The sequence below is a fragment of the Ranitomeya variabilis genome, chromosome 1, assembly GCF_051348905.1.
Source record: "Ranitomeya variabilis isolate aRanVar5 chromosome 1, aRanVar5.hap1, whole genome shotgun sequence".
NCBI lineage: Eukaryota > Metazoa > Chordata > Amphibia > Anura > Dendrobatidae > Ranitomeya > Ranitomeya variabilis.
The window spans coordinates 1,025,762,548-1,025,781,195 of record NC_135232.1 but is presented as its reverse complement, the minus strand read 5'-3'; the positions used below and the strand labels follow the sequence as shown (position 1 = coordinate 1,025,781,195).

Genomic DNA, 18,648 nt, shown 5'->3' with positions numbered 1-18,648 from the left:
CTTAAGGCATATTTAAGAGGCTGTCTATCGTCTACAATCTCTTATATCAAAAAGAAAACGTCAAGGGAGGACGATGAGGTTGAACAACGACTGAGAAAGGCTGAGGCCGCATATACGGCCGATCAGACTAATAATAATAGGATTGAGTGGCTGACTCTACAAAGACTATATACCCAACACTTGGACACTAAATCTAAGCGTAAACTCTTTTTCACGCGACAATCGTATTTTGAAATGGGGAATCAGGCGGGAAAATTTTTGGCCTATTTGGTGCGTCAACACAACGCATCCAATATGATAATACAAATTCGCTCACCAGATGATTCATTAAATTCCACTACTGAGGAAATTCTTCAATGTTTTTATAATTACTATAAAGGATTGTATGAGTCTAAGAGTAGTTTTAACGTTTCTGATTGTCTAGGTTATTTATCCGATATAGCTTTCCCCACGCTGAGCCCCACCCAGCAGGCCTTTATGGACGCTGAGTTTACTCTGGAGGAAGTGGAGCAAGCTATAACAGATATGGCTTCTGGGAAGGCCCCTGGACCGGATGGCTTCCCGGTAGAGCTATATAGGAGGTACCGGGAAATACTGGCCCCGCTTTTACTGAAGGTATTTAAAGAGATTTGGGAGGGTGGATGTCTACCTGATACTTTTTATGAGGCACATATCATTGTACTCAAGAAGGAGGGGAAAGATCCTTTGGAGTGCGGTTCCTATCGTCCCATATCGCTGGTAAATGTGGACTATAAGATCTTTACTAAGATACTGGCGACCAGGCTGAACTCCATCATATTAGATATTATACATCCAGACCAAACAGGCTTTATGCCTGGTAAGAGTACATCTATAAACATTAGACGGGTTCAGTCAGTGATTCAGTATAGCTCTTTACTACAGGATAATAGTTGGGCGCTGGCGTCGCTGGACGCGGCTAAGGCGTTCGACTCTCTCGAGTGGCCCTTCTTGTCTGCTTGTCTGCAGAGGTATGGCTTTGGGGAAAAATTTCTACATTGGGTTGGTGTATTATACGTGAAACCTAAAGCTCGCATAATCGCAAATGGCTCCATGTCTGAGTCAATTTCACTGCATAGGGGAACCCGTCAGGGGTGTCCCCTCTCCCCAGCCTTGTTTGCTCTAGCGATAGAGGCATTAGCTATTCGTCTACGTTCTGCCCCCGATATTGATGGTATTAAAATAGCGGACCGTACCGATATCATTGGTCTATATGCTGATGACATGATAGTATTCATGGATGAGGTAGAAAAAACGTTGCCAAAGGTAATAGATACCATAGACAAATTTAGTGGGTTCTCAGGCCTACATATTAATTGGGATAAGTCTGCCCTATTGCCTCTGTCCCAATCCCCAATATCTAATCTTAACGCTCTTTCTCCATTACCTGTAGTGTCTGAATTTAAATATTTGGGTATTTATATGTCCCGATGTAGCGGATCGGATCTGCAACTCAATGTCCTCCCCCTGCTAGAATATGCCAAATCGAAATTCACGTCCTGGAGTAAACTTCCACTGTCTGTAACAGGCCGTATTAATCTCATAAAAATGATCTTGCTCCCTAAATTCAACTATTGTCTTCAGCATAGCGCAGTAACCGTGCCAAAATTCTTTTTCACTAACTTAAATTCTTATGTTACCTCATTCGTGTGGGGGAAAAGTAGACCCAAACTTAAATTGACGACTTTGCAAAGACCTAAGCAGGGGGGAGGAGCGGCATTACCAGATTTTTTTTTATACTATTTGGCGGGGCAGACCAAAGGACTTTGTAAATGGATGCCTCATAATTATCTCCCTAATTCTGAAAGCCACGTAGTTAGTTCTGCTGGCACTAAATGTCCACTGGGCCTTCTAGAATCAGAAAAAATAAATGCCCCCCGATTGCTGCCCATGATACGATTGGCGCGATCCACTTGGAAGAAAATTAAGAAGGTCATTGGATTTGGGGACATTATGGCTGAGATGCCTCTATGGGATAATGATTATTTCCCTGTACTAGTGAGCCACCCGTCTGCAAGTTTTTGGGTTTCCCATGGAGTCCTGTCATTGGGTGATTTATATGATCAGGGGGTCTTTAGATCCTTTGAACAGCTACAAGTTAAATATGATCTTCCAAGATCTCAATTTTTCCGATACCTACAACTCAGATCTGCCATTCAGTCATTTGTCAGGAGTGTGGGAACAAACCGTAACATTTCATCTTTGCCCTTGATAGGTATTCTTAAGTCACAGGGACCTCAGGGCCTTGTTTCATCTTTGTACACATATTTGCTATCGGTGGGAGCGAATTCTGTTATGGACTCGGTGAGGGGCAAATGGGAAGGGCTCATCACTAATATGCAGAACGAGGAATGGGAGGATATTTTAGACTCCCCCCTCAAAGTCTCTCCGTCAGTTAATAACAGGATGACCCAGCTGTATATAATCCACCAGTCGTATCTGACCCCACTGAGACTCTTTCGGATGGGTCGATACTCGACATCAGACTGTTTGCGTTGCCACTCACCAGGCGCTGACTTTGTACATCTGATATGGCAGTGTCCCATTGTTCTTCGATATTGGAGGGAGGTGACGTCACTGTTAACTTCTGTACTGTCAATCCCGGTTCCTATGGAGCCTTTGGTCTGTCTGTTTGGAGTATGGGACGAGGAGGCTTGGGACCATTATGCGGGGATCTTTCTACGTGAAACTTTATTTTTGGCACGGAAGTTGTTGGCTCTGCGGTGGATGGGGAGTTTACCCCCCTCCATTAGATCCTGGATCGAGTTGGTGAATACAGTTGTCACATATGAGCGCACTCTTTATCAAAACAGGGGTTGCCCGGGTAAGTTCAACAAAATCTGGGATAGATGGAACACCTCTCATCTCACCTTGTGACATGACTAATAGACAAGGACATGGTTTTTTTGACTCTTGTTCTACAAGCACTGCGCAGCGGAGGGAGGGAAATATTGTTTACTATCGTTAAATGGCGGCTTAATAGTTTCAGAGGCTTGGTTTGGTTATAGTTTAAGAGTTTTATGTTTATAACTTTGTGTTTGACTGTTTTATAATTGTACACATAAGTTTTTCCTCTGTGAAATAATTGGCATATGTATGTGCTGTCCTTATTATCCTTTGTAAATGTGTAACCATGCAGACTAATGACAAGGACAAATATGTATGCTATACTTTATTTGTGTTTGAAAATAAACGAATTTAAAAAAAAAACAAAAAAAAACCGTTTACCGTGGAAGTCGATGCGTCTGAGGTTGGAGTGGGGGCGGTGCTGTCACAAGGCTCATCCTTGGGCGAGTTGCGTCCATGCGCCTACTTTTCCAAGAAGCTGTCGCCCGCCGAACATAACTACGATATCGGCAACAGGGAGTTGTTGGCTATCAAGTTGGCTTTTGAGGAATGGCGACACTTCTTGGAGGGGTCGGTCCACCAGGTTACAGTTATCACCGACCATAAAAATCTGCTTTATTTAGAGTCAGCCAAGCATCTGTTCCCCAGGCAGGCTCGCTGGGCATTGTTTTTCATGCGATTCAACTTTTTTGTTACGTACTGATCGGGGTCTAAGAACACTAAGGCAGATGCTTTATCCAGGTGTTTTCCGGGGGGAGAACCTCGGGAAGATTCGGTACCCATCCTCCAAAAGGGTGTAGTGGTCTCGGCTCTCACGACAGAGGTTGAAGCTGAGATTGCCGAGGCTCAGGAGGAAGTACCACCAGAGCTTCCCATTAACAAATCATTTGTACCGCTCCATCTTCGCCTAAAGGTGTTGGGTGTGCATCATGATGCTGTTCTGGCTGGCCATCCAGGGGTTAGGGGTACCTTGGAGTTGGTGTCACGTCGGTTTTGGTGGCCCAAAATCCGACAGGACGTGGTCTCGTATGTATCAGCATGTACCACGTGTGCTAGGGCTAAGACGCCTCGCTCCCGTCCTGCTGGCTCATTACATCCTCTAGGGGTACCCAGTAGGCCATGGACGGAGATCTCCATGGATTTTATTACAGACCTACCCTCCTCAGCTGGGAACACGGTTATCTTGGTGGTTGTTGATCGGTTCTCAAAGATGTCGCACTTTGTGTCCTTGCCTTCGTTGCCTAACGCGAAGACTCTGGCTCAGGTTTTTGTGCAGGAGGTGGTCAGACTTCACGGGGTCCCGTCTGACATAGTGTCTGATAGGGGTACTCAGTTTGTGGCAAAGTTTTGGAAAGCATTTTGCTCACGGCTGGGGATCAAGTTGTCGCATTTTTCGGCGTTTCATCCTCAGTCAAATGGTCAGACCGAGCGTATGAACCAGAATTTGGAGCAGTACTTACGCTGCTTTGTTTCTGACAACCAGGAGGAGTGGTCGACGTTCCTTCCTTTGGCTGAGTTTGCCATTAATAATCACCGCCAGGAATCGTCTGGGGAGTCCCTGTTCTTTTGTGTTTACGGGCACCATCCTCAATTTTGTACTCTGCGTCAGGGTGGCTCTGCTGGCGTCCCGGAGGAGGACCAGTTAGGAGCACAACTGTCATCCATTTGGAGGAGAGTGAAACAGCGCTTGCTGAACGTGGGTGCAAGGTACAAACGAGTGGCTGACAGTAGACGTGTGCCAGGTCCAGACCTGAGTGTGGGTGATTGGGTGTGGTTGTCCACAAAAAAACATAAAACTCAAAGTACCATCCCTGAAATTAGGTCCAAGGTTTATTGGTCCATTTAGGGTCGCCGCCATCATTAACCCGGTAGCCTACCGATTGGAGCTTCCTACGGTATATAAGATACACAACGTGTTTCACAGATCTCTTTTAAAGAAGGTGGTGGGTTCCGTGGACGCGGCGCCGATGCCACCTCCAGTCTTGGTGGATGGCAATTTGGAGTTTGAAGTCTCCAAGGTGGTTGACTCTCGTATAGTGCGCCGCACATTACAGTACCTGGTACACTGGCGTGGTTATGGGCCGGAGGAGAGGTCTTGGGTACCAGCTTCGGACATACATGCGGACCGGCTGGTCAGTATGTTTCACCGCCGCCATCCGGACAAGCCGGGTCCTATACGTCGTAAGGGCCCTGAGGTCCCTCGTAGAAGGCGGGGTAGTGTCATGTCGGATGCTGTTCACACTAGGGCGTCCGACAGACAGCGGTAATTCCACTTACGTCCACTACACGCTCAGTGGCGTCGGCTAGACTTTATCCAGCTTGCTCGGGGTTAATCTAGCTGGTAATTTGGTTGGAGGCTGGGTCACGCCCACGGCCTTTAAATAGTCATTCTGGACTTTGGGCCTCGCCGATTATAGCTTGTGTCTTGTGCCTGGTGATCTGGAGTGGTGGTCTAGGAGAAGAAATATCGTATCTGGTGGTGTATTATCCTTTGTCATATTTCTCCTTCCTATATTTGTATTTGTTTTGCCCTGTGCACAATATTGTATTTTCCTGTGTGTCTGCGGCGTGGTGCGTTTTTAGTTTTCCCTGTCTGTGCTTTCTGTAGGGGTTGGTGTGTGGTCTAATCACTGGTTGGCGGGTGGAGGTTTCAGCATAGGACTGAAACAGGAGTCAGGGTCAGGCCTGGCGGCCCAGACAAGCACACCATCAGTGTAAATTCTGGGAGAGGGACAGACAGGGTTTTCCCTAGTCTGAGGGATATCACAGGGGCCCGGGTAATCAGCTGTAGTCTACCCAGTACCCGCATGACAGACTAAAGCAGTTCGTAAAAAATCTGGTCTGATATTTCGGACTTGTGTGTACCAAACAGATCTGCGCTGTCCCAATAGCAGAGCAGAACACAGATCAAGTCAAAAGTCCATATCATGAATTCATCATTTTAGCTTATGGCATTGTTCATACATAACATCAACGATCACAGATAGGTCAGTAACTGTCACCGGACTGCCCATAGATATTAAATGACCAGTTGGTCCACAAATAACTCTGCAATGACATCTTAGAATGGCAATGCATATATTAAGCAGCTGCACAAGATTGTGCGGAGCAGGGAGCCAATTGTCAAGACACAGCCGGAATCCCCATGGAGAAGGGAGGGCTATATACACACAGCACCGAATGCTTGGGTATTTAGTATTGGAGGGGCTAGCTGCGCTTCCTTCTGTGGACCCAGCGATCACATGATCACCAAGTGCTGGCGGGAACAGAATCTACTAGGCTCTAGCAGACCCAGATCAGCTCTAGAGTTCAATCAGGAGGCTGGATTTTCCCTGTAACTGGAGCTAATATATCAGCCCCAGTTACAGGGAAAATGAGATTTAAAAAATGTGTTTAAAGGGAACCTGCCATCAGAAAAAACCACTATTAATCTGCAGATATGGGGTTAATCTGCAGGTTAAAAATCTTTATGACAGATTCCCTTTCAGAACTCCTCAACCCATCCCTCTGCACTTGAGTGAGATTTAGCATTTGTCGAATACCACACATAGCTCAGCTGCCACCCAAAAGCAGTTGAAATAATCTCCAGAAATCTTTTATGACCTTATCAAGGGGTGTAGTGTGTAAATAAAAAAAAAGCAATAAAGACAAAAGTAAACCGCCACCAATCTGAATCACTGCTTCTAGACCTGCTCCCATAAAAAAAAAAAACTATTTATGATATATAATAATTTTTATAGAAAGGAGAATACAATTTAAAATAAATTGTAATGTACGGTAGTTGTCTTTTGCCATCAGAAAAAAGTGAAAACTAACATTTATTTCCCCCTGATATCAGCAAAAAATGTAAAAATAAATATATTTACATATAATTATATAAATGAATATATAGATTACATGAAATTAGTTTTGTATACTAGTCTCAGTGGAAAGATTGCTGGAGTAAAATGCGCCAAATGAATTTATTGAATAAAGATATTATCTTGTTTGGGCAACTTCTATCGAAATCTTCAAATTCAATAATTGTAACAGGCTGACAGTAACAGTAATAATAGTAATAAATAGTAAAAAATGAAATAAAAATAAATATAAATAATAAACTAATAATAGATAGTAATTATAGTAACAGATGAAGGTAAATAAGCCAATTTTGAGAAAATTACCATTGATAAATTGGTATCTATTGGTAAGATTCCAGGAATTATGGTATTATAACCTTTATGTATTAATATCACTCAGTGAGCTTTTTTACTGTAGTCTCTTATGTGCCCTCTAATAGGCAGAAAATGCTATTATTTTTCATTTATCTTATCAATAGCCCCTTTATTTGCAGGACCCCTATGCAGCTGCACTTGGTGTAGAAATACTAGGATTCCCCACCCCTGTATTTTTTATATAGACAGTACAAAGTGTTATTTCTTATAACATCCCACAGTCAAACATTGGCTTTATGCATCAGAATTATTATGCAGCGAGTTTATAAAACTTCCACCAGAATCTAAGAAAGTCTAAACAAGCAACACACAAAGAGTGCACAAACTTTTATTACAAATGTACAGTATAAATATATCTAACTTTGTACAAAGGCTTTAGCAGAAGAGAAAGTTTTGCATTTCAATAAATTAATGAGCACATTACAATTTACAAGTATTTACATAATAATGGTGATTCTGACCCTCGGTGGCGGCTGCTGAGCAGCGGGACAAAGGGCTCATCACGGGGAGCAGAGCGGTCTCCGTGGGGTGGTGCCGCTACAAAGTTTTGTCAGATCATTAGGAGTCATTAAACTTTCATTTTCTCTTTTTGGACACTTGGAGGTAACTATATAATTAAATTGTGTACAATCTTTAACCCATAATTCACGGCTCAGTGCGGGCAACGACTTTGGGCAGCCCATAAGGGGGAAAAAACAACCCAGGGTCTTACCCCTCTGTGTTATGAGGTGGTAATTGTGCAAATGAAATGGTGCCAATAACCAGCAATCAGCTTCTACCTACTATTTCAATAGTGCAGGTTTGAGGGAAGATCTGATGGGTGGGTGCTAATGGGACCATGGTGGCAGATGTGTCTCGTGAGTGAGATATGATCATTTTTGCCACCCAGAGGTCTTGAGTTTTTGCACATTGTGTATGTGAGACGTGGAGGGTGAGGATCACAGCACCGCAGGGTGCTGGGCACTGTGCATGCTGAAACTATTGGCATGGGAGTGCCCCAGGAGATTGAGATAATGCCTGTCCAGGCTCTGCATCGGTGATAAGAAGCTACTGTGTTGAGTTTGCTGTGGCGGCGTGCACGGGATGGGCATGGTGGTGGGACCGGTGAGATAATTTAGTGTGGGGCTCCTGGTAGTGCTATGCCAGGAAAATGATCCGCCTGGACTTTGTGTGAATGTGGAGTCACCAGGGCTTGGATAATCAGGTGGGGAGGAATGAAGTTGGCAAGACATTTCCACATCCGGCAAAGAGCTGAACAGGGGCTCAGTGGTTAAATGCGCCTTAGACTGCAGGAAAGCAACAATTCGGGCATACTTGGTGTCCTTGGTTTCCATCCTTTCTACAGTGGTTAAGTAGTGGACCAGGTTTTTCATGCATTCATGATAGCCGTAATGGAAGTAATTGGCAAATTCAGAGAGAAGGTCTGTCGGGAGGCAGAAGTAGAAATCAGCGTGAAGCAGAGATGATACGAGAAAACATATAAACGAAACATGACGACTTATATTTATAAATGATGAAGATTAAATCTGAACAAACAGAACAACTGATGAAGACTATAAACCCAGACAATGCCTCACCTTTATCTCTCCCCCTTGGGAAATCAGCAGCATGTAACGCTCTGAGGTACTGGACAGTCATTTCCAAAATTTCAGCTTTTTCCAGTTTGCCGGAATTCTACAGATGAGACGTGAATATCATTTATACAGAAATTATAGGAGGAAAGTTCTGATAATGGAGTTGTGAACTGGAAACAGAACAAACACAATCTTGTCTGCTGCTTCAAGTTAAATCCGATTCCAGGAGCTGCATGAAACCATTGGAGCCATTTACAGGGAACCTGGCAGCAACTCTGACCGGTCCCTAAAGCTGTTCAGAGCACTAAACAGGACATAAAACTCATCATCAGTGGCCATTCCTTATAGGTTGGGTAGACGGACATATTGGGGTCTAGCATCATACTTAAAGATTTATTTGAGAAGTTGTCATAGAATACACGGAGAAAATAGGTGAAAATGGATGCAAGATGAGATAGACAGACAAGACAGATAGATAGATAATAGATAGATAGATAATAGATAGATGGATAATAGATAGACGGATAGATAATAGATAGATGGTAGATAGAAAGATAGAAAGATAGATAGATAATAGATGGATAGATAGATAATAAATGGATAGATAACAGATAGATAGATAGATAGATAGATAGATAGATAGATAGATAGATAGATAGATAGATAGATAGAAGAAAAACAGAATTAGCACCAGCAAAACATAGGGGGCCAAGACTGCCTGGAAAAAACACTTCCTCCAATACATAAAGGAAATAATGGAGACAGCATATTGGTTGAAACATTTTGCATTTTCTTAATAGATAAGATACATTAAGTGATAGACAAACAGAAAAAAGAAGACTTGAAAGCAGCACTAGTAAATAATTTCAATAGTCGGCTGCTTGAAAAAGGTTTTCAGCTGAACCGAAACGTTAAGATCTATTGACAGAGAAGTGATAAAGTACACACAGAGACAAATAAATGATTATTGTATATGGCTTTTGTAAATCAGCTCCAATTAAAGGACTTCTGAGGGATAGATGATAGATGATAGATAGATATATAGTTCTATAGCTAGATAAATAATAGATAACAGATAGATAGAATACATAGAATAGATCGTTCTATAGATAGAGTTCTATAGATAGATGATAGATAACAGATAGATGGTAGAGAGAGATAGTAAGTTGCTCTCTAATAGATGGGCCGACTATCAGGCAGAGGAGTGCTGGCAGGATGCAGGAGGCATGTGCAGGTCTCTCACCTGCTTGGCTAGCGCCATTGGCACAGTCTTGCCCAGCTCACTGAGGCACCGGTTGATTCTGTCTCTTCTCCTCTTTTCTATGACTTTGTGGGACACGGGGGTCCTCTGGAAAGAGACAAGTGACAGGTACATTAGTGCGCAGGTGCGGGCAGGCTGCGGCGGTCTCTCGTCGCCCCTGTGCACTCACTCTGCGCTCCTTCACTCTGGCCGGTGCCGCCGTCAGCCCGCGGTCCATGCTGCCTGTGCGCCGGGTCCTGTGTGCCGGGTCCTGTGTGCTCGCCCACCCGGCTGCGCTTATAAAGCGATCACTTGTGAGCCCGGCGCATTGAGGGATTAGCGGCGCAGAGAATGGAGGGCGGGCTGATCACCAGGCGAGACGGCGGCGCTAACAGCACACAAATCCCTGTGTGGGACGGGGGCTGCCGGGGAGGGGGCGCACACACCGTGTTAATCCACGTGACCTTGGCTGGACAAGTGATAAGGAGGACAGAGGTGAGGGGTCCACCTTACACGGAGCCCCCTGTGATGACCCCCAGCGGAGCAGGCTGCTGACCTGTGACAAGTGGCGGCAGCAGAGAAGGCCGGCCCGGTGCAGTGCGCACATCCACCACATGATGAGGGGGCAGCACTCAGCCCTGCCTGCTCACAGATCCGTGCTGGGGAGGCTGCGCCCACCAATGGATTTCTGCTACTGATTACCTGAAGGACTTGCTGAAATACAGAAAACATTATATAACTTGCACTTCCACATGGAGTGTTCAGCCGGGGTCACCCCACAGCGTCTTCTTATTCCAGAAAATCGGACCGATTATGTTAATCAAAGTGTGATCTGATTTTCTCGGATGGGGAGAAGATGGAAACAAAATTCTCTATTGTCTCCATTCTGTCAGTCCAATGTCATCCGAGTGCAGTCCAATGTCATCCGAGTGGAGTCCAATGTCATCCGAGTGCAGTCCAATGTCATCCGAGTGGAGTCCAATGTCATCCGAGTGCAGTCCAATGTCATCCGAGAGCAGTCTGATATCATCCGAGTGCAGTCCAATGTCATCCGAGTGCAGTCCGATATCATCCGAGTGCGGTCCCGATGTCATCCAAGTGCGGTCCCGATGTCATCCGAGTGCAGTCCGATGTCATCCGAGTGCAGTCCACTGTTTTCCACCGACTCATTGACTTGCATGGATGAGTGCTATCAGAATATCAGATGCAAATCAGGCATGCTGCAATTTTTTTTTCAGACGAACTTTTTTTGTCGGATCACACTCGGACCAAAAATACGGTCGTCTTCCCGAGTACTTGATGTAATTAAATAGCCGAGGCCTGGTAATAATGGCTCATGTACAACTGTGGGGAACATAAGGCTATGTGCCCACAATCTGGAAGTAGCAGAGCTGTGGACGCTGGCATGTTCGCTTCTTCTAAAGTGCTGCCGTCTATTGAACGCAGGTGAATCCATATGTGGTCACTGAACCGTGCGGATGCAATAATCGGGCACTGGGATGCGGTAACCCAGATGCTGCAGAGCAGGGACAAACGAAATTAACAGTGGGAAAACTCACGGGGAGATAGCAGGGTAAACAAAGCGTGCAAAGGTAAAACTAAATAAACAAATGTCCAAAGAAGAAAAAGTGAATGAACGGCACCAGGGGAACATGCAGTGTTGATCTATTTAAGACCCGATAATCAGCGTTACAATGCAGTGGGTATCCGGTGCTCAGCACAAAAAAGCATCAAGCACACGGTATAAAAATATGAAGAGATGCGGCACTCACCCATATGCAGTTAGAGCGATGTCTTTATTAAACCATTACAAGGTTAGAAACAGTCCATGGACGCAGCAGGTGTACAGAGGGATGTGGGGAAGAGGAGGTGGACGACGGCCGTTTCGCGTGCGCTTCAACGGGTCCAGGTGTGTGATTACCACATGTCATTTCCTTTTTCAAGGCTTTTGGCATGTGAGAAAAAACATTCTTCACGCCGTGGCCTGTTGCTCCCCTCTCAGCGTTCTGGCAGGAAGATCACTTCCATGCAACCCATTTTACCTCACACTGACTGGCCACGCCCCTTTCACCCTGGTCATTGGCTCGCTCCGACTGCAATCTCTTTCCCCCCAGGAACAGAAGGTTCGGCCCCAGCAGTTCCGGACCCAGCGCTTCAGCAGCTCTGACAGCTTGGTTTTCCCTTCTACATGGATTCACCGCATCCAATACATTCTATTGATGTAATTTCTGTTGCGGAGACTGATGTCTCCACAAGAGAAATTGACGTGCTGCGGTTTGGAAAGTTGCTAGGCATGTCAGTGTCCGCAGGTGCGCAGAGTCGCATAGTGGGCACAGTATTCCATCCACTATGCTGTAACAGCTGGCCACTGCGGGTTTGATGCTGCATAAATATGCAGCGCCCAACCCACAGCAATTACTTATGGTGAGCACATACCCTAAGATTTCAAATCTTTCCAAATGCTGACTCTTTGCCTCTCCATCATCATTACACACAGGAGCTCTGTATATAGTGTCAGTGTACAGGTAACACAGGGATCACCAGTGACATTATACACAGGAGCTCTGTATATAGTGTCAGTGTACAGGTAATACAGGGATCACCAGTGACATTACACACAGGAGCTCTGTATATAGTGTCAGTGTACAGGTAATACAGTGATCATTGGCAACATTATACACAGGAGCTCTGTATATAGTGTCAGTGTACAGGTAATACAGGGATCACCAGTGACATTATACACAGGAGCTCTGTATATAGTGTCAGTGTACAGGTAATACAGGGATCACCAGTGACATTATACACAGGAGCTCTGTATATAGTGTCAGTGTACAGGTAATACAGTGATCATTGGCAACATTATACACAGGAGCTCTGTATATAGTGTCAGTGTACAGGTAATACAGGGATCACCAGTGACATTATACACAGGAGCTCTGTATATAGTGTCAGTGTACAGGTAATACAGGGATCACCAGTGACATTATACACAGGAGCTCTGTACATAGTATACAGTGTATATTGTCAGTGTACAGGAAATCTCTTTTTCACACAGGGCCCTGTAGGTTTGGATTTATTTTTCCCTTAATACAAACCTTCATTTAAAAACTGCATTTTGTGGTTACTTGTGTTATCTTTGTGTAATATATAAATTTGGTGATCTGAAACATGTAAGTGTGACAAACATGCAAAAGAATAGGAAATCAGGAAGGGGGCAAAAAAATGTTCACACCACTGTATATTTCAAGGGAAAAATGTTTCATGTGGCCACATTCCATGAGCCATAATTTTTTTTTCCCTTGAGATACTGCAGTAGGTGGGCCACTATTTTTGTGGGGCATATAATATTTAGATTATAACCATTTTATGGTAGTTTTAAAACTATTGATCAACTGTTATATTTTTTAAATTATTTTTGGCGTGGATTGAGGAGAGAAAAATCACTGTGTATTCTGCTTTAAATAGCAGTTTCCACATGTGGTTTGAATGTTACTGTTTTTAATTTATTAGGTGGGTCATGAATATTATATGCATATATTTTTAAGAAAGATACTTCTTATGACATTTTTTTAACTCCTTTCCAACATTTGCAGTAATAATACGTCCACGCACCATGGGCCAGCATAGGGATGACAGCCCCTCTGCCCTTGCATCGGAGACCCCGCTGCATGACGCGGGTCCGGATCATTGCTATGGTGACCCGATGTCATCATGACAACAGCCGGGTCACCAAAGCTAGTAAAATTGCTAGATCATGCTCAGAGCGTGATCAGCAACTTTATCTGTCGGTGCAGAGCTGACAGTTTGCACAGCATAGGGATGCTGCTGCATCCCCATGCTATACAAGTGCTCACCCTGCAAAAAATGATAGTTTCCTAGTGGGAAAAAGTAAAAAAAAAAAAAATAATAATAATAAAAACATTTAAAGATATTGTACTGATAAATAAATATTTGTATGAAAACAAAATAAACAAAAAAGTACACATATTTGGTATCGCCGTGTCCAGAATGACCTGACCACTAGTTAAACCCTTTAGTGAACACATAAAAAAAAGGTAAAAATCAATGCTTTATCATCTTACCGCCGAACAAAAAGTGGAATTACTCGCAATCAAAAAGAAGGATATAAATAATCATGGTACCGCTGAAAACATCATCTTGTCCCGCAAAAAACAAGCTGTAATGACGCTCCATCAGCGGAAAAATAGAAAAGTTATACCTCTTAGAATAAAGCGATGCAAAAATAATTATTTTTTCTATAAAATAGTTTTTATTGCGTAATAGCGCCAAGACATAAAAAAAAAACAATATAAATAAGGTATCGCTGTAATCGTACTGACCCGTAGACTAAAACTGCCTTATCAATTTTACCACTTGCGGATTGACGTAAACCCCCACCCCACCCAAAAAAATCCTGAATTGCTGGTTTTTGTTCATTTTGCCTCTCAAAAATAGGAATAAAAAGTAATCAAAAAAATTAAATCATGTGTCTGAAAATGGAACCAATAACAACTTCAACTCTTTCCCGCAAAAACACGCCCGCATTTGGCTCTGTGGGACAAAATATGGAGAAATTATAGCTCTCCAAATATGGCGATGCAACAAACTATTTCTTGCAATAAAAAGCGTCTTTTAGTGTGTGACAGCAGCCAAACATAAAAACCTTATATAAATCTGGTATCGCTGTAATCGCACCAACCCGAAGAATAAAGTCACCTAATCACTTACACCGCACGAGGAATAGTGTAAAAATATGTAAATACAAGCAATTCTTCACCCGCTGTTGATTTTTTCATTCTGCCTCCCAAAGATCGGAGTAAGGCTTGGAGCACATTTATCTGCACTGAGCGCTTGCACTGGGGTTTCCATGTAAATCTGAAATACGTGATTCAGACAGAACCCTTAACGGAAGATTCCCCATAATGAGGCAAATGGAGGCACTGTGAACGTCTTCTGACCTGTGATCCAGCGGTGTCCGTCTTTTTATTATTGCATAAAAGCACGGTCGGCCACAATTGTGCACTTCTGAAAAGGCTAAAGGCCCTGTCTCACATAGCGAGATCGCTAGCGAGATCGCTGCTGAGTCACAAGTTTTGTGACGCAACAGCGACCTCCATAGCGATCTCGCTATGTGTGACACGTACCAGCGATCAGGCCCCTGCTGTGAGATCGCTGGTCGTGTCGGAATGGCCTGGACCTTTTTTCGGTCGTTGAGGTCCCGCTGACATCGCTGAATCGGTGTGTGTGACACCGATCCAGCGATGTCTTCACTGGTAACCAGGGTAAACATCGGGTTACTAAGCGCAGGGCCGCGCTTAGTAACCCGATGTTTACCCTAGTTACCAGCGTAAATGTAAAAAAAAACAAACAGTACATACTCACTATCTGATGTCCGTCAGGTCCCTCGCCGTCTGCTTCCTGCTCTCACTGACTGCCGGCCGTACAGTGAGAAGTGAGAGCACAGCAGTGACGTCACCGCTGCGCTCTGCTCTCACTGTACGGCGGCTCAGTCAGAGCAGGAAGCAGATGGCAAGGGACCTGACGGGCAACAGATGGTGAGTATGTAGTGTTTGTTTTTTTTGGTAACCAGGGTAAACATCGGGTTACTAAGCGCGGCCCTGCGCTTAGTAACCCAATGTTTACCCTGGTTACCCGGGTGCTGCAGGGGGACTTCGGCATCGTTGAAGACAGTTTCAACGATGCCGAAGTCGTTCCCCTGATCGTTGGTCGCTGGAGAGAGCTGTCTGTGTGACAGCTCCCCAGCGACCACGCAACGACTTACCAACGATCACGGCCAGGTCATATCGCTGGTCGTGATCGTTGGTAAATCGCTTAGTGAGACGGGGCCTTAACGCTGAACAGAGGACAGACAGAGTCCAGAGTAACTCTGCTGCCTCAATATAGTGAATGGATCCCTCTGGGATTTCATCTGAATCATGTCACTCAGAGATTTTGATGGAAGCCTCAAAGTAAGTGGTCAGCGTAGAGCGCCAGGTAAATGTGATCCCAAACATTATGTAAAATGTTCCCAATAAAAGCTTCAGCTCAATCTATAAAAAAAGCAAGTCCCCACTCAGGTCTGTCATCTGTTAACGACAATATAGGGGGCTTCCAGGTTACTGGTAGCACAAAGGCGAAAAGCGAAATGGTTCCATAACCCTCAAAAATAAATTCAGCAAATTCAAATTCCAAATCCAAATACCTACTCCCTTCTGAGCCCCACAGTGTACCTAAACCACATATAGGATCCACGTTTGGCATTTCTGAAGCAATGAGAGCCCACCTAACTTATGGGTGCATGCCTCCAGAAATACGAGCTGGGCATAATGTACTGGTGACAGCAACGTACTGGTTACTACAACGTACTGATCACTACAACAGCAGTTTGCAATTTCAGCAATATTCATTGCTGCTTGTTTCAGGAAAATACCCAAGTACCGTAGTCAAAATTGTCACTACATCTGTAGATAAATTCCCCAAAGGGTATAGTTTTGAAAATGGGGTCACTTGAGGGGGGATTCTGCTCTTCTAGCAATTAGGGGCTCTGTATATGGAGTCCGCAAACTATTCTAGGAAAATCTGTGCTCCAGGAGGCAAATAGCACTCCGTACCTCCCGAGTCTCTCTGTATGGCTAAGTAGTACTGTACAGCCACATATGGGTACGTTCAGGAGAAATTGTGAATCAAATTTTGGTGCCATTTTTACCCACTTCTTGTGTGAAAATGTAAAATCTGAGGCTAAAACAAAATTTTGGTGGTAAAAATTTAGTCATTTTTTTCTTCACTGCCCAATGGTATAAAATTGTGTGACACATACATGGTGTCAATATGACCTCTGCACCCATAGAGGAATTCCTTGAGAGGTGTAGTTTGTAAAATGGGGTCACTTATGAGGGGCTCTGCTGTTCTGGCACCTCAGGGGCTCTCCCAGTTGGTCATGGCACCTGCAAAGCGTATCAGTAAAATCTGGCGCTCCTTGCCTCCTGAGCTTTTCACTGTGCATTAATAATATTTCCCGATTACATATATGGTATTGGCACACTCAGGAAAAAATGGTCCTCAGTCTGTTGTAAAACGATTTCACATTAGGCCTTAGAAAAATTAAAACTTGGTGCTAAAACAACATTTTAGTGGTAAAATTTTAATTTACCGTATTTTTCGGATTATAAAACACTACGGATTATAAGACGCACCTCAAATTTTGCGGAGAAAAATAAGAAAAAAATATTTTTTAATAAAATGGTGGTGCTTCTTATAATCCATGCATCTTATTGCTTACCGGGGGTGGTGGGTGCGGTGAAGCGGAGTCCCAGGGTCGCTGCTGGAGGAGGCAGGAGTGGGGTGATGCTGCAGGACACAGGCTAGGATGAGGGGGCTCCGATGTACAGCACGCTGGTGCGGGGGTCTTGTGCTGCTGCCGGGTGTCTCCAGGTGCCCGGCGGTTGCTGGCCGGTGCTACGGGTGTCTCTGGTGCCCAGCGGTGCTGCGTGGGTGTCCGGTGCTCACCGGGGCTCTGCCGACGTTTTGCGACAGGCCAGAGCCCCGGTAATTCCATGGTTCCCTGTGCGTGTGTGGTGGACTCTGGGAATATGGCCGCTGCTGGACGAGGCGCATGCGTAGATGGTGATCTCGGGACCAAGATCTTGAGAGATGAGATCTCAGCGCTCGGCACCATACTGTAAAATGGCTCCCAATAGTTCCCCAAGACTATGGATGGCCCCCAAAAGTCCCCCCACAATGCATGGATGGCCCAAAGTAGTTCCATCCAACACTGTATGGATGGTCCCCAGTAATTCTCCCTCACTGTATGGATGACCCCTAGTAGTCCCCCCACACTGTCTGGATGACCACCATTAGTCCCTCCACTGTATGGATGACCCCCAGTAGTCCCCCCACTGTATGGATGACCCCCAGTAGTCCCCCCCACTGTATGGATGGCCCTCAGTAGTCTCCCCATGAGATTTATTAAAATTAAAAAACATGTTATACTTACCTAACCATGGATTCTGAGGAGTCCACCCGCAGACTGGACCAAGCCGTGTCATCACAAAGAGTCCCGACATGATTACATCATTATGCCACCCCCACCTCGTCCGTCCATCTCCCTGCTTTTATGTAGAACATAAGCTTAAATCGGCATGCAGTCTACATAACATGAGTGGTAGTGCAGGGAGATTATGTTTCCCTGCCCCACTGTAGAGTTTAACTATCGCTGTGCATGCCGATACAGTTTGGAGTAGTGGTAGCTCTAGATAAGCCCTTCTTAGCATGGGGCCCGGGGTGACTGCACCCTTTGCCCCCCTGTAGCTAAGCTAATGTACTCACTGCATTGTAATCATATTTATTTACTTCACTAATATTGCGTCATCATATTCCACAGCAGGGCCGGACTGGCCATAGGGCAGTTCTGGCAAATGCCAGAAGGGCCGGTGGCAGTAGTGGGCCGCTCGAATGTGCCGCTGTCGGCACACTCCCCACACTGTCGCGGCACACTCCCGGCCCCGCATTCAACTATACCGGCGTCATAGACGCCGGTACAGTTGAATGCAATGATGGAGGAGAGAGCGTCTGCTGACGCCCCCTCTCCCATCATTCCCCGCTCTGCCTGCCGCTGACACTGCGGGTGCGTGATGACGTCATATCATCGCGCACCTGCTGTGTGACCGGGCGGGCAGACTGCAGCTGCTGAGACCAGAGCCAGAGCAGCGCGGGGCACGAGGAGAGAGGTGAGTAGAGTGTTTGTTTTTTTTTATCA

General features: G+C 45.0%; 1 protein-coding gene across 2 annotated transcripts; it reads right to left on the bottom strand.

Moving 5' to 3' along the window:
* Nucleotides 1-7,392: 7,392 nt before the first annotated feature.
* Nucleotides 7,393-17,593, bottom strand: HELT (helt bHLH transcription factor). 2 transcript variants are annotated; one of them, XM_077272523.1, is made up of 4 exons: nucleotides 10,084-12,175; nucleotides 9,897-10,001; nucleotides 8,657-8,753; nucleotides 7,393-8,502 (listed from the first exon to the last, which is right to left on the bottom strand). In XM_077272523.1, the coding sequence occupies exons 1-4, from the start codon at nucleotides 10,129-10,131 to the stop codon at nucleotides 8,018-8,020; spliced, it is 735 nt and encodes a 244-aa protein (XP_077128638.1). In that variant the 5' UTR covers nucleotides 10,132-12,175; the 3' UTR covers nucleotides 7,393-8,017. The 2 variants fall into 2 exon arrangements, with proteins under 2 accessions (XP_077128638.1, XP_077128549.1); XM_077272434.1 differs by lacking the exon at nucleotides 10,084-12,175 and adding an exon at nucleotides 17,173-17,593 and having other exon boundaries at nucleotides 7,407-8,502.
* Between the last annotated feature and the right edge of the window lie 1,055 nt (nucleotides 17,594-18,648).

Coding starts and splice junctions, on each gene's coding strand:
- HELT (XM_077272434.1), bottom strand. CDS start 17,568: ATGGTGCCGAGCGCTGAGATCTCATCTCTCAAGATCTTGGTCCCGAGA. Junction 10,002..17,172: donor CACCGCACCCACCACCCCCG/GTAAGCAATAAG, acceptor GTCTCTTTCCAG/AGGACCCCCGTGTCCCACAA. Junction 8,754..9,896: donor CAATGGCGCTAGCCAAGCAG/GTGAGAGACCTG, acceptor TCTCATCTGTAG/AATTCCGGCAAACTGGAAAA.